Source organism: Budorcas taxicolor, chromosome 20, assembly GCF_023091745.1.
Source record: "Budorcas taxicolor isolate Tak-1 chromosome 20, Takin1.1, whole genome shotgun sequence".
Classification (NCBI taxonomy): Eukaryota; Metazoa; Chordata; class Mammalia; order Artiodactyla; family Bovidae; genus Budorcas; species Budorcas taxicolor.
The window spans coordinates 27,506,720-27,521,790 of record NC_068929.1 but is presented as its reverse complement, the minus strand read 5'-3'; the positions used below and the strand labels follow the sequence as shown (position 1 = coordinate 27,521,790).

The following is a 15,071-nucleotide window of genomic DNA, read 5'->3' as shown; positions in this document are numbered from 1 at the left end:
CTGGGTTGGAGGAAGCACAAGTTGGAATCGAGATTGCTGGGAGAAATATCAAGAACCTCAGATATGCAGCTGACACCACACTTAAGGCAGAAAGTGAAGAAGAACTAAAGAGCCTCTTCATGAAAGTGAAAGAGGAGAGTGAACAAGTTGGCTTAAAGCTCAACATTCAGAAAACGAAGATCATGGCATCCGGTCCCATCGCTTTATGGCAAATAGATGGGAAAACAGTGGGAACAGTGGCTGACTTTATTTTTCTGGGCTCCAAAATCACTGCAGATGGTGACTGCAGCCAGGAAATTAAAAGATGCTTACTCCTTGGAAGGAAAGTTATGACCAACCTAGACAGCATATTGAAAAGCAGAGACATTACTTTGTCAACAAAGGTCCATCTAGTCAAGGCTATGGTTTTTCCAGTGGTCATGTATGGATGTGAGAGTTGGACTATAAAGAAAGCTGACCGCCGAAGAATTGATGCTTTTGAACTGTGGTGTTGGAGAAGACTCTTGAGAGTCCCTTGGACTGCAAGGAGATCCAACCAGTCCATCCTAAAGATCAGTCCTGGGTGTTCATTGGTAGGACTGATGTTGAAGCTGAAACTCCAATACTTTGGCCACCTGATGCGAAGAGCTGACTCATTTGAAAAGACCCTGATGCTGGGAAAGATTGAGGGAAGGAGGAGAAGGGGATGACAGAGGATGAGATGGTTGGATGGCATCACCAACTCAGTGGACATGGGTTTGGGTGGACTCCGGGAGTTGGTGATGGACAGGGAGGCCTGGCGTGCTGCGGTTCATGGGGTCGCAAAGAGTCGGACACAACTGAGCGACTGAACTGAAACTGAACTGAAAGAGGAGAAGAAGTAGGCTCTCTGAACCTCAAATGAGAAAGAAAATGTTGCAGTTGAATGGTAGTACTGACATTCATCCCAGTTATCAACAAAGAGTTCACGTCCACCAGCCTAAGGAATCCTGGACCTCTCAGATTTTGTCCACAAAGCATGACAGCAAATGAACCTCTCTACAAACATCCCTTTTAGGATGGGAGGGCCCTCAGTGTTCACCTTTCTGGAACAAAAAGAAAGAAATCCCACCAGCAAAACACCAAGAAAACAATGTTTCTGACTAATATGCAATATAAACTTAAATAGAAAATCAAATAGACTTTATTATAAAATTATTTTGTCTGATTATCTCTTAGAATTCTAAATTTCTCATGCAATGCCTTATTTGAAAATAACTAATTAATTAAGGATCTACGAAAGAAAAGGGAGCCACTTTAGTCAGAAATTCCTCTGAAACGATTAGCCAGAAATTCCTCTGAAACAGCATTAAAATCACCCCTCAATTTAAAATATCTTTCAGAAGACAGCCGTTAGGATGACCTTCCTCCTACCCTGTATCTCTTATTGCTTCAGCCAACTATTTTCAGTATTGGTACTTACTATTACATGAGAATTTCATTGATTTAAAAAAGATTTGGGCTCCTTCCAATCTGCAGGACTACGGTGCCTCATTTGTCTAATGTCATATTTAAAATACAACATTATTTCTTTTGGTTTGGTTTCAGCCCTCCCCTTCCCCTGCCCCCTTGGAAATTTCTTATTCAAAAGGAGAAAAACAGAAAGCAGTTGACTAAATACAACACTAGGTATTTCTGTAAGACAGATTCTCTCAGAAATATATCTTTTTTTAAGATTTCAAAACTGGCTTGTGGCATTTCTAATACCTCCCCTGGAGTTAAGGTCTCTTTCTCAGGAGTCATCTCCAGCACAGTTTCTGGGAGGTCAGTAGTTGAACGCTCTTCCCCAAAGGAAGGGGCTGTCACATCCCCAGCTTGGCTCTGCCGCCATCTTGTGGTAATCGGGCTACTGGCAACAGGAACTTCAGCTGATACTCTCTTTGCCAAGTTGCTGGTGAGGTTAGAGTATGTAGTGTTAACTACATTAAATACCTATTTAATAACAAAAAGATCCATGATTTACAGTACCCTCAATGATACAATCATTAAGATTCCTTAAAGAGAATTATAAACAACTCATCTAGTACAATACAAAATGTATACGTTGATACATATACATGAAATTTTTAATTTTTGTGACCTGGGAAAACGTTATTTTACATATGCATATAAAATAAACATATGATTACATATTTTAACAAAGACACACATACTCAGAGTCTCTGCTGAGGGTCTCAAGACACCAAAGCAATTGAGGAAATGATTATGCTTATGTTTATTACTATTACATACAAATATAAAATATGAAGTTGAATAACACTATATACTGAGCATATAAGATGCTTACATAAAATCATAAAATCTGAAAATAAACAGCAATTTTCTAGTCCAATCCATTTCACAGATAGGAAAAATGAGGCCTAACTTGCACAACGTCTGTCCATCCTTTCTGAGAAACAACAGGAGTTTGGTAGTTATAGATCCTTTAGTGGTGAGCCATGCCCTGGAGCTATGTGGAATTAAAATGAAAATGAATTATTTTTTAACAAAATGACAGACATATTAAGTTGTGCCCGCTAAGTTGTTTCAGTCATGTCTAACTCTTTGCAACCCTATTGACTATAGGCCCCCAGGTTCCCCTGTCCATGGGATTTTCCAGGCAAGAATACTGAAATAGGTTGCCATGCCCCCTCCAGGGGATTTTCCTGACTCAGGATGGAACCTGTGTCTCAAGTCTCTTGCACTGGCAGGCAGGTTCTTTACCACTAAAGCCACCTGGGAAGCCCCATGTTGGGTTAATATGCTGTGCTTAGTTGCTCAGTCATGTCCAACTCTTTGTGACTCCATGGACTGTAGCACACCAGGCTCCTTTATCCATGGGGATTCTCCAGGAAAGAATACTGGAGTGGGTTGCCATGCCCTCCTCCAGGGGATCTTCCCAACTCAGGGATTGAACCCAGGTCTCTCGCACTGCAGGCAGATTCTTACTGTCTGAGCCACCAGGGAACCCAAGAACCCTGGAGTGGATAGCCTTCTCCAGGGGATCTTCCCAACTCAGGTATCGAACCGGGATCTCCTGCATTGCAGGTGTATTCTTTATCAGCTGAGCTAAAAAGGAAGCCCATATTAGGTTAATATCCTTCTATAAAGTGCTCTTACAGAAATGTAGAAAAGTTTGCCATCCCATGGGAAAATGAGCATGAGACATAAAAAGGCAGCTCACAAAAGAGATATAAATGTTCCCAAAATATTCAAGCTCATTTGTAATCAAAAAATGCAAATTTAAAACAATAATGCTGCTACTGCTGCTGCTAAGTCGCTTCAGTCGTGTCCAACTCTGTGCGACCCCATAGACAGCAGCCCACCAGGCTCTCCCGTCCCTGGGATTCTCCAGGCAAGAACACTGGAGTGGGTTGCCATTTCCTTCTCCAATGCATGAAAGTGGAAAGTGAAAAGTGAAAGTGAAGTCGCTCAGTCGTGTCCGACCCTTAGCGACCGCATGGACTGCAGCCCACCAGGCTCATCTGTCCATGGGATTTTCCAGGCAAGAGTACTGGAGTGGAATGCCATTGTTAGCAATTTTTAAAAATGACATTTCCTAATGTTGAAGGTTCTAGAAACAAGCACTGGCATGCAGTACTGGTGGGGTGTCAATTAGTATTTGGAAAGGACAATTTGGCAGTGTGTGTTAAAAGCCCTTTATAATGTGTCTAACCTCTACTGACCTAGCAATGTCACCTCAAAGAATTCAAGGAAGAAACCAAAGATTGCAGCATCTATTGAGTGCTTACCACATACAAACCCATGTGTTAAGAGCTTTATGCACATTCACATATAATCTTCAGAAAGACTTGGTGAAGCAAGTCTGTTATTTATTCCCATCTTACCAATGATGAAACTGAGGTTCAGAAGTTAAGTGAATTGCCTAAGACCACACAGTGAGTAAATGGAGATGCTATACCCTAACCTTCTCTGTCTGGCTCCACAGTCCACACTTTCAATTGAGAACACGAGGATGTGTACTGCAGTATATAAGGGAAAAAGATGAGGGGACTCAGTGCTCACCACGGGAGAACTGATCAGGTAAACTGTGGCATCCATAGAAAGGAATACTCTGCAGTCATTAGAAGTGATGACACACATTAGGGAAATGCAAATCAAAACCACAGTGAAGCACCACTTCACACTCACTACTATAATCAATAAATGTATCTATCTATAACTGTTGGTGAGTATGTAGAGAAATTAGAATCTTTGTACATTCCTTATGGGATTGTGAAACAGTACAGCTGCTGTGGAAAAAGTCTGGCAGTTCCTCAAAAAGCTAAACCTAGAATCACCATATGACCAGCATTCCACTCCTAGGTATATAACCAAAAGAAATGAAAACAGGTACTCAAATACCGATGTACGGATGTTCATAGTAGTGTTACCAACTCCAAGCTCACTCTGCTCGCTGCCAAACGGCAGGCCAATGAATCTGAGAGACGAGATGTTGAGGAAAGGAAGAGACTTTAATCAGGGAGCCAGCAGACCAAGAAGATGACAGGCTAGCACCTCAAAATAACCATCTTATCGTGTTCTGGAAGCCAGGTTCTTTTATAGATCAGAGATGGGGGGAGGTGAGAAAGCAAAGTAAAAAAGCCGTTAATCTTGCAAACATCTCCTAGAATGGCAAGCCTCAGGCAAGGGATGTGTTAATTTCTCCCTTCCTGCCACCCACAGGTGGACAGGGTTCTGAACAAAGGCACATGTTAGTTTAACAGGCAGGCAGAGGGGCAGGATTCTGAGGCAAACCATTCTGTGCAGTATAATAATAAATGGACAGGGAAGCCTGGCGTGTTGCAAAGTCAGACACGACTAGCAACTGAACTGAACTGAATAATAGCAAAAGCGAAAAAAAGCATCAGAACATCTGGGGTCAGAACTGGCTTCCTCCCTGGACTGCTGTATTATTCATAATTGCCAGAAGGTTGAAATGGATAAACAAATTGAGGGCAGAAGTATGTGTGCAATGGAATACATACATATTCCTATATGACAACATATATATATATATATGAATATTACTCATATAAAAAGAAATGAAGTACTCATAAAATGCTACAATGTGGATAAACCTTGAAAATACTCTAAGTGAAAAAAGCCAGAAACATATTGTATGATTCCATGTATGTGAAATACCCAAAATAGGTAAACTCCACAGAAACAGAACACTAATCAGTAGTTTCCATGTGTTGGGGGAAGGAGGAAATGGGAAGAAACTGCCTAATGGTTATGGAGTCTTCTTTTTTCTTTTTTTGACTCATCTTTTGTGATGATGAAATTATTTTGGAAGAAGATAGAGGTGGCAGTTGTACAACACTGTGAATGTACTAAAGGCCGCTGAATTTCTCATCTGAAAATGTTTATTTTTATGTTTTTATATTTTATGATTTCACTTCAATTTAAAAATCTTTCAAGTAGAATAAAATTCAATAAAACATGAAAATGCTTACACTCTACTAACAAGTAAAAAAAGGACACTATACAAGAGTATTCCAATATGGTCCCACTTCCTATTTATAAAAGAAAGATAGGAAGAAAGAAAATATGCGAGAACATTTAAGGCAGGGAATATTAGTTTTGTTTGCTTTTTTTAGTGAGTATGTGTGAAAGTGATTGTCCTTCCCAACCGCAGACAGGCAGGCGCTTCATCAGGCAAGAAGAATTCTCTCCCCAAGGCATCAAAAGGACACCTTCCCTAGAAAAAAGAGAAGTCAGGAGCCTGAGGTCTCCGCTGCTATGAACAGTGTCTATGAACAGTGTCGCTTGGGGTTGATTTTTTTGCCTTTCAATTGTTCTACCCTTGTAATTGTTTTTGAGTAGGAACAGGAAAGCTGAAAAGCAGGAAGGAGAGAGCCCGGGAAACATAAATCAGGCGTCTCCCGCTCAGAAGTCTAGACAAGGGGGCAACAGGGAAGGAACTGGCAGGAGCAGACCCCCAGGGAGAAATGTGGCCCACTCAGATTTTCCTCTTCCTACTTCTGGGGTACTGTCCTCCAAGGAAACCACAGAATCAACTCAACGACTGGAGAGGTTTAGCCGCAGGCACAAGGAGACTGGGTGGTGGGAATCTCTCTCGACTGTAAGGCTCATGTCTCAGCCGAGAAAGACAAGGGGCTTCCCCCGCAGCTCAGTGGTCAAGAATCCTCCAGCCAATGCAGGAGACACGTCCAGATCTCTGCTCCAGGAAGATCCCACATACCTCAAAGCAACTAAACCCAGGCACCACAACTACTGAGCCTGTGCTCTAGAACCTGGGGCGAGCCGCAACTGCTGGAGCCCACTCGCCGTAGAGTCCGTGCTCTGAAACAAGAAGAAGGCACTACAGTGAGAAGTCCGCACACGGCAACTACAGAGCAGCCCCTGCTCGCTGTAACTGGAGAAAAGCCTGTGCAGCGGTGAAGACCCAGCATAGCCAAAAGTGAATAATTAAATATTTAAAACAAAGAAGAAGAAGAAGAAAGTCAGAGGGGCACGTTGTCCCTGCTTTAACAGAAATTGAGAAATTTCATCAATTTCCCTATTTCTTAAAGTCTTCAAATGATTCAAAAATTTTCAAATGCCATGGGAAAGCAAGCTTGCGGGCCCCGTTCAGGCTGTGGGTTAGGTCTGCAACCTCTGCAAACACCAGCCAAGCCACCCTCTCCCTTCTTGGTGGCAAGAAAGAGAGCAGCCACCATATTTGAAGATTAACGTGCGCCAAACATGATGCTCTTGATACAAGGTTTTCTTGGAGCTCCAATTTAAATATATAAAAACAAAATAATCCTGAGTTTAGAAGAGGGAAAATAAAGAAGAATTTGAGTATGTCCAATTGAATATGAATTGAGTATACGTCATATGAATATGAAAAGAATAGGTCAGCTAAGAAAAATGATTAAGCAGTTTCACACTGACACTGAGACTGAGCCATGTTTCTCTGACTGTTACTCTCACCATACAGTGCCCCCCTCTGGGATGCTTTTCAACTGTTCTCTCCCGGAGCAAATTCTAGCCTTGTAGCTGGGATCAGCCGGAACCCCTTCCCGAAAGTGTTGATTCGGTAGACTAAGAGATCCCTCACCAAAATGGATGGGCACCATCCAATCCGCCAGGGGCCCAAATGGAGCAAAAAGACAAAGGAAGGGCAAATTCTCTTGCTTCTTGAACTGAGATGTCCATCTTTTCCTGTCCTCAGATATCAGAGCTCCTGGTTCTTAGACCTTCAGACTCCTTGACTTATATCAGCAATTCCCTAGTTCTCAGGCCTGTGGACTTGCACCGAATCATACAATTTTCCTGGTTCTCCAGCTTGCAGATGGCAAGGTTGTGGGGTTTACTCCATAACCTCACGAACTTCTGTCTATATCTCTATTGGTGTCTGTGTCTATGTTAATGTCTATGTCTATGTCTCTGTCATATATCCTGTTGATTCTGTTTCTCCAGAGAATCCTGATACAACAGTGGCCCCCTAAGATATGCAGGTCCTAATCCCTAGAACCTCTGAATGTTCCCTCCTATGACAAAGAGGTTTTGCAGATGTGTTTATCAAGGTCAGGACCTTGGGATGGGGAGATCATCTCGGATTATGTGGGTTACCCCTCCCTCTAGAAGGAGGCAGAGGGAGACTTGACCACACACAGAGGAGGAGAAGGCAATGCGACCACAGAGGCAGAGGCTGGAGCATTGCTCAACCAAGAAATGCTGGCTCACCAGAAACTGGAAGAGGCAAGGAACAGCTCCTCCCCTAGTGCCTCTGGAAGAAGCAAGGCCCTGCTGACTCCTTGGTTTCTGCCAGCGAAACTGACTTTAGACCTCTAGCTTCCATAACTGTCAGAGAACACATGTGTGCTGTTTTAAGCCACAGAATTTATGGTAATTTATTACATCAGTCATTAGAAACTAATACTTAGCACTCCTTATGCTTCCATGGCTCACTGTGTGTGCTTCCAATAGAGACGATTATGAATAATAACAGCATTCATTGAGTGCTCAGTATGTGCCAAGCACTGAGATAAAAGCATTAGAGGATTTTTCTTTAAAACCTCATCACAATGCCATGAGATAGGTACAATTGGTTCCCCCATTCTCCAGAGTTGGGAAGTGAAGGTTAACAGGCTTGAACAAGATAACTTGAGCAAAGACACAGCGCCGACAAGTAGGAGATGCAGGATTCAGGCCACCGCGATTGTAGGCAGCGTGACAGCCCCTGCAGCATGCAGTGCACAGCCTCCTAACCGCCCAGGGCAACTTGCAGTCCCAACTCACAAAGCCATTCAGTCTTCAGGCCCTGTGCTTTTAACATCTCTGCTCACGCTGTAGTCTCAGTGTTTGTGTCGCTCCCCTAAAGTTAGTCGCTCAGTCATGTCCAACTCTGCAAATCCATGGGGTGTAACCCACCAGGGTCTTCTGTCTATGGGATTTTCCAGGCAGGAATACAGGAGTGGGTTGCCATGCCCTTCTCCAGGGGATCTTCCCAACCCAGGGATCGAACCCAGGTCTCCTATACTGGAGAGAGAGTCTACCATCTGAACCACCAGGGAAGCTCAGATGGTAAAGAATGGGATTCGTGCCCTTAGAAAAGAGGCCCCACAGAGCTGTCCAGCCCCTTCCAGCATGGGAGGGCACAAGAAGAAGTCTGCAGCCCAGCAGACAGCCTTCAGCTGGCCACACTGGGACCCTGACCTCAGACTTCCAGCCTCCAAAACTGAGAAATAAAATCCTATTGTTTATAAGCTGCCCAGTCTGTGGTGTTTCGTTACAGCAGCCCACACAGACTAAGACAGCTCATATTTCACTTTCCTGATTATTGTTATGTCCTACTATATCAGCAGTTCCTAAAGACCAGAGACTGTCTTTTCTCTTACTAGCCTCAGATTACAGGATATTTATTGGCATCTAGGAGTGCATGAACAAATGAATGAATCTCTTTCCTCTGAGGCAGTTAATCCTGAAATGGCACAAGGGATTTAAGAAACAATCTAGAGGCAGGGAAATAAGCTATCTTCTTTCTTTCTTTTCCATTAAGAATGCTTTTCAAATTGGACAGCATATCATAAACATTTCTGCAGAAACTGAAGAGTGAGATAAATTAAGCAGTGAGTACTCATCTGAGCAATTTAAATAAGTTCAATCACTGGGACCGGTCCTCAGAACACTGGCAACACTTCCAGAATGGACACTGATTAGTGATCTATGATGACAAATGAGAAAACGCCCCCCAAATTTAGATAGACAAATGTTTTTCATGGTTTTCCAATAGGAGGAATAAGTCACTAGAAATAAGTAGCTTGCAGACAGCAGTCCAGAAGGCACAAGTCTTATTGAATCCATGTGAGCCTGAATGAATCCCCCTGCAATATACTACAGGGGGGTTGTCCCTGGCCTAACACTGTTCAATTTGTTATTAGTGGTTTGAATGGGAATTTATCAAAATTATTTTTCCCAAGTTGAGAAGAAAGTTAAAATATTAAAAATATAAAGCCTGGGACAAAGACCAAAGTCAGCAAAATTCCATTCAATAAGAATATGTGAAAAATCTTCCCATTTAGATTGTTTTCACTGCACAGGCCTAACGTGGGAAAGAACTGATAAGAAGTAAAAATGACAGGCAGTATTAAACAACCACCTCCAGAATATGAGACAACAGTATAACGCCATTACTTTGCTTAAGTAGTACAATTTTAGCTCTTATTAAGGAAAAAACAGTGTCCAGGAAAAAAGCAAGCAAAATCTGATTATCTCTGCACAAGTCGGAACTCATCTGGAGAACTGCAGCCAGTCTTAGAACCATTCTTTTAAAAGGAGATGGACAAGCCAGGATTCAAAACTTGATTTTATTTGGAGGAAAGAGACCACAATAATAGGAGATCAGGGAAAACACAGTAACAGAGTGACACATGAATGGGGTGAAGGCACCTGGGGTATCTAGTCCAGAGGAAAAGAGGCCCAAATGGAGCTGTATTCTTCATTTTTTATCAGTTGTGCCACACAGCTGGTGGGATCTTAGATTCCCCCACCAGGATTCGAACCCACATCCCTGCATTGGAAAGTCCTGGAACTGTCTTCTTTAAAGGGAAGCAATTTATGAAATAAAAGCAAAAACGTATTTTTGTGTTGCTCTCCTGTGACAAAACTAGGACCAACCCTGCAAAACTAGGACCGACCCCTGATGCATGGGAGGAAGCAGATCTGTATCCAACACAAATGACAAGTCAATCACTGGTAACATTTTGAATATATAGCTCTCAGGCAGCCCCTCCATGAAGGAAGGACATGTGGTTTTTAAGGGCACAGATGAACATTTTTTACGAGTTATGTATTTTAATGTGTACTTTTTAATGTTTTAACTTTTTCAAAGTTGATAGAAAGTTTTCCCTTATGAAAATTAATTCAAGTAAAATAAATGATGATTTGAACAAAAAAAAAATTAAGTCATTAAAAAATGGTATGCAGACAAATAACTATAGCTTAAGAAACCCTGCTGCAGACTGTGGTATTTCATCTTCAATGTTTTTAAACTTTTGTTTCAGGATCTATCTCCTGCTAAGGAAATGCCTGTCGCATAGTTTTAAATGACTCAAGTATTTATTAATAGAGAGGAAGAGGAAGATAAGAAAAATAAGACAAAGAAGGGAAAAGGGATGAATGACTTGATAGTCCAGGCACATCAGTGTGGCTTGTTTACCTTTAGAGTTCACATCATATTGACACTAAATCGGGAGGAATGCAGGGCACCAGGGCCAAAAAATAAATAGGATAGCGAGGTTAAAAATAAGGTCAGGAAGTAACAAAATGAAACAACTAGGAAAATAGAAACAAATACATATCTAGTGATAAATAATCTGACACACAAATATTCAGTGGGAGGGAAAAACTCAGACATCCCAAGGAAAGACATGCTGGTGATGTCAGGATCTTTCTAGAACCCAGTGACAGAGACAAAAGTAACAAAGATGGCCCAATAGCTATCCAACATATCCCCCCAACCACCCTTTCTTAGCCTCTGAATGTCTGCCCCTACCACCACCCTCACCACCACAAGCCCAACACAGCAGTCCACAAGGCATTTCAAATTCAGGGCCTCAGTACTATTTCAGGTTAATTGTGAAGACCAAAATGTTTATCTTCTCCTTCTTTAACGTCCAATGCCTCCTTGTCCTACGGAGCAACACTACCCAAGCAAAGACTGTCAAGATGAGACATTCTTAATTCTGTCTTGCCAACACCTGCCACTAGGGCCTCCAGGGTGTCTTTAGCATCTATGCCTTCCTTTCTAACTCCCTGACCAAGGTTGCCTTCCTTAGTCTCTCTGTTTGACTTGTTGCTCTACAGACTCTGACCCCTTCCAGAGAACTTCAGTACACATGGCCAAGGTTTCAGCCGTTCTTCTCCACGCCCTCCCCTCTTCAGACCCTTACAGTGATTTCTTATAAAACTAAATGTCTCCTCATGAATAAAACCCCTTCACCAGAGGGTAGTACTGTCGCATTCACCAGCAGTCTGACCTTTCACGTTTTCTCCTAAGTAAGCATATTTTGCATCCCAAAAAAAGGCAATGCCAAAGAATGCTCAAACTACCGCACAATTGCACTCATCTCACATGCTAGTAAAGTAATGCTCAAAATTCTCCAAGCCAGGCTTCAGCAGTATGTGAACTGTGAACTTCCAGATGTTCAAGCTGGTTTTAGAATAGGCAGAGGAACCAGAGATCAAATTGCCAACATCTGCTGGATCATCGAAAAAGCAAGAGAGTTCCAGAAAAACATCGATTTCTGCTTTATTGACTATGCCAAAGCCTTTGACTGTGTGGATCACAATAAACTGTCGAAAATTCTCAAAGAGATGGGAATACCAGACCACCTGACCTTCCTCTTAAGAAACCTATATGCAGGTCTGGAAACAACAGTTAGAACTGGACATGGAACAACAGACTGGTTCCAAATAGGAAAAGGAATACATCAAGTCTGTATACTATCACCCTGCTTATTTAACTTATATGCATAGTACATCATGAGAAATGCTGGGCTGGATGAAGCACAAGCTGGAATCAAGAGTGCTGGGAGAAATATCAATAACCTCAGATATGCAGATGACACCACCCTTATGGCAGAAAGTGAAGAGGAACTAAAGAGCCTCTTGATGAAAGTGAAAGAGGAGAGTGAAAAAGTTGACTTAAAGCTCAACATTCAGAAAACGAAGATCATGGCATCTGGTCCCATCACTTTGTGGGAAATAGATGGGGAAACAGTGGAAACAGTGTCAGACTTTATTTTTCTGGGCTCCAAAATCACTGCAGATGGTGACTGCAGCCATGAAATTAAAAGATGCTTACTCCTTAGAAGGAAAGTTATGACCAACATAGACAGCATATTCAAAAGCAGAGACATTACTTTGTCAACAAAGGTCCATCTAGTCAAGGCTATGGTTTTTCCAGTAGTCATGTATGGATGTGAGAGTTGGACTGTGAAGAAAGCTGAGTGCTGAAGAATTGATGCTTTTGAACTGTGGTGTTGGAGAAGACTCTTGAGAGTCCCTTGGACTGCAAGGAGATCCAACCAGTCCATCCTAAAGGAGATCGATCCTGGGTGTTCATTAGAAGGACTAATGCTAAAGCTGAAACTCCAGTACATTGGCCACCTCATGTGAAGAGTTGACCCATTGGAAAAGACTCTGATGCTGGGAGGGATTGGGGGCAGGAGGAAAAGGGGATGACAGAGGATGAGATGGTTGGATGGCATCACCGACTCGATGGACGTGAGTTTGAGTGAACTCCGGGAGTTGGTGATGGACAGGGAGGCCTGGCGTGCTGCGATTCATGGGGTCGCAAAGAGTCGGACATGACTGAGCGACTGCACTGAACTGAAGCATATTTTGTCTATTACAAAAAAAAAGGTAGTTTAATGTCTTTAAAATAATTTTGCTTATGAAGTTGAAATTCCTAAATTCTAATTTTAGCTGTCCCTCTTACTAGTTCTATGATAATGAGGAGCTATTAACTTCTTCATATTTCAAAAAATTATTACATAAGGTCTATAAAGATCTTTATACAACACATGATTCCCTTTAACATAACTATGTACATACCTATGTATTAAATATAAAAAATTGCTCTCTACAAATGTGATTAGAATCATGTGTAGTATACAGCTCTTACAAACGTGAGTCATTTCTTTAGCACTTGGTTATTTGCTTCCTTATAATCATTCCCTAGTTGTTTCATGTGTTTTGTGTCCAAACTTGATTCCATACTTGTGTAAAGCTGCCTGCATCATTTACACTTTATGGAATTTTCTACTTTGCCTGAGTTGATTAATTAACTGAATCAACTGCTTTAGCCCATTCTTCACCAAATAGCTTCCTTTAACCTTGACCTTCAACCTCATCAATCTCTTCTCCCCCTTTTGGAAGCTTTCCTAGATCTTCTGAAAGAGTGTTGGTAGGTTTTCTAACATATGATCCTCTATGAAGAGAAATTTTAAATGTGGATTTATCTATAATCTGAAGATGGTCTCAGTATGGATAGAACATGTAAGCAATGATGACAGATCCCCAGAAAGCTAAGAGATGATGAAATCAAATATATACAGAGAAAGACTCTGCCAAATGAAAAAAGGAGAAATTTTTAAGATCCAGAATCTGTGTTCACCACTGTCTAGGGTGGAAATTCTCCAAACTGTTGTCTTGAATGTTTGGTTAATGGGCCTGTATGAATACTTATATATCATAAATATATATCTATATATGTATATATCATGCTCCCAAGCCTTAAGAATCATAAAATTAACAAACCTACTCTGATCTGATTTTGTCCATGACAAGAGACTTATCTAAGCTTTCAAAGTCGTTTCCATATAGAGTAAATTTTCTGGTCAAACTAACATAAAACATCAGGTCTGCACAATTGTTATATTTCTGGTTGTAAAAACTAGCATGGTGGCTTCTATAGCAATTTCTTGCAAGTTCATACAGCATAATATTGGCCTTCTCAAGCCCTTTCAGCTCCGGATCACTCAATGGGAGAGTCTCAGAAAACAATGGACTAGAAGATATCATAACGATTTTATTAAAATTACATCACCCTTTGGGGCCCTGGCTGGGAGATGGTCAGTCAACATCCTTTCCAGAGTTCTCCCTCGGTCCCCTGTCTCAAAGCACAGTTATAATGGGATGGATTTACATGATTCAAATTATAGCAGGGTCTGTGAACTGAATTTTAAAACTATTTGCTTAAATAGTCTGAGGAGTTAATGTAGCTGCTGTAGACACAGAGACATGAAATACATTTAGTGTGGAAGATAAAGGGAAATGAAAGAAGCTTGTTGCTCTGTAAACCAGAAAAAGATTAAGGTCTAAAGTTTCTCAGACTTAAATGTGCTCTTGAGTCATGCGGGGATCTTGTAAAAACGCAGACCCTGATTCAAAACAGGCTGGGATGAAACTGAAATGCGGTGTTTCTAACAAGCATCCAGGTGATGGCAGTGCTACAAACAAGGACCAGAATTAGAGGAGGAAAACCAGAGAATTTAAGCTATAGATAGCAGTGTTCAGATGTAATATAAACACAGGGGCTTTATCTTTTTCAATGACTCTGCTAGAGAACACCAAAATAATAATATCACAGTTAAGTGATAGAATACATTTTGTGTACATTTTTTGTTTTTACTAGAAATTTTATTTACAAGAGATTAGTTTTCTTTTGTATCCATTCTTATCAGGGCCCAAGAGTGGGAGTGAAGTGGTTTATGGTCTCTGAAGGTTTAGGTGCCTCAGCAGTGGGCGTTGCTCAGCTGCCTCCAAACACACACAGCGCAGGAGCAGGGCTAGCAGCCACTTTAGCATTTCCTCTAAATCTCCAGAGACCTAACAGCAATGGCAAGGGACTCTCACAAGCTTCTCAAATCATTCCATGCACTTTCCTAGCACTTTCTGCAAATTCACCACAACATCAACAGTCAGGCCCTGGTGGAACAAAGCAACTTCATTCAAAACTTGCTATGTGTCCTAAACAGGGCATTTTTTTTAAATGGCTAAAGGAACCACGGCTTTCAGGATATGCAGCCTTCAATTATTCCCTTTCCATATTTGCT

At 41.6% G+C, this 15,071-nt stretch overlaps 1 protein-coding gene across 1 annotated transcript in view; it reads right to left on the bottom strand.

The window, feature by feature from the left end:
* The window catches only part of CDC20B (cell division cycle 20B), a 69,093-nt gene that overhangs the window by 37,753 nt on the left and 16,269 nt on the right, over positions 1-15,071 (bottom strand). The window contains 2 exon segments of the mRNA XM_052658958.1: positions 1,061-1,064; positions 1,726-1,950. Of these exon segments, the coding sequence (XP_052514918.1) occupies positions 1,061-1,064; positions 1,726-1,950 (229 nt within the window).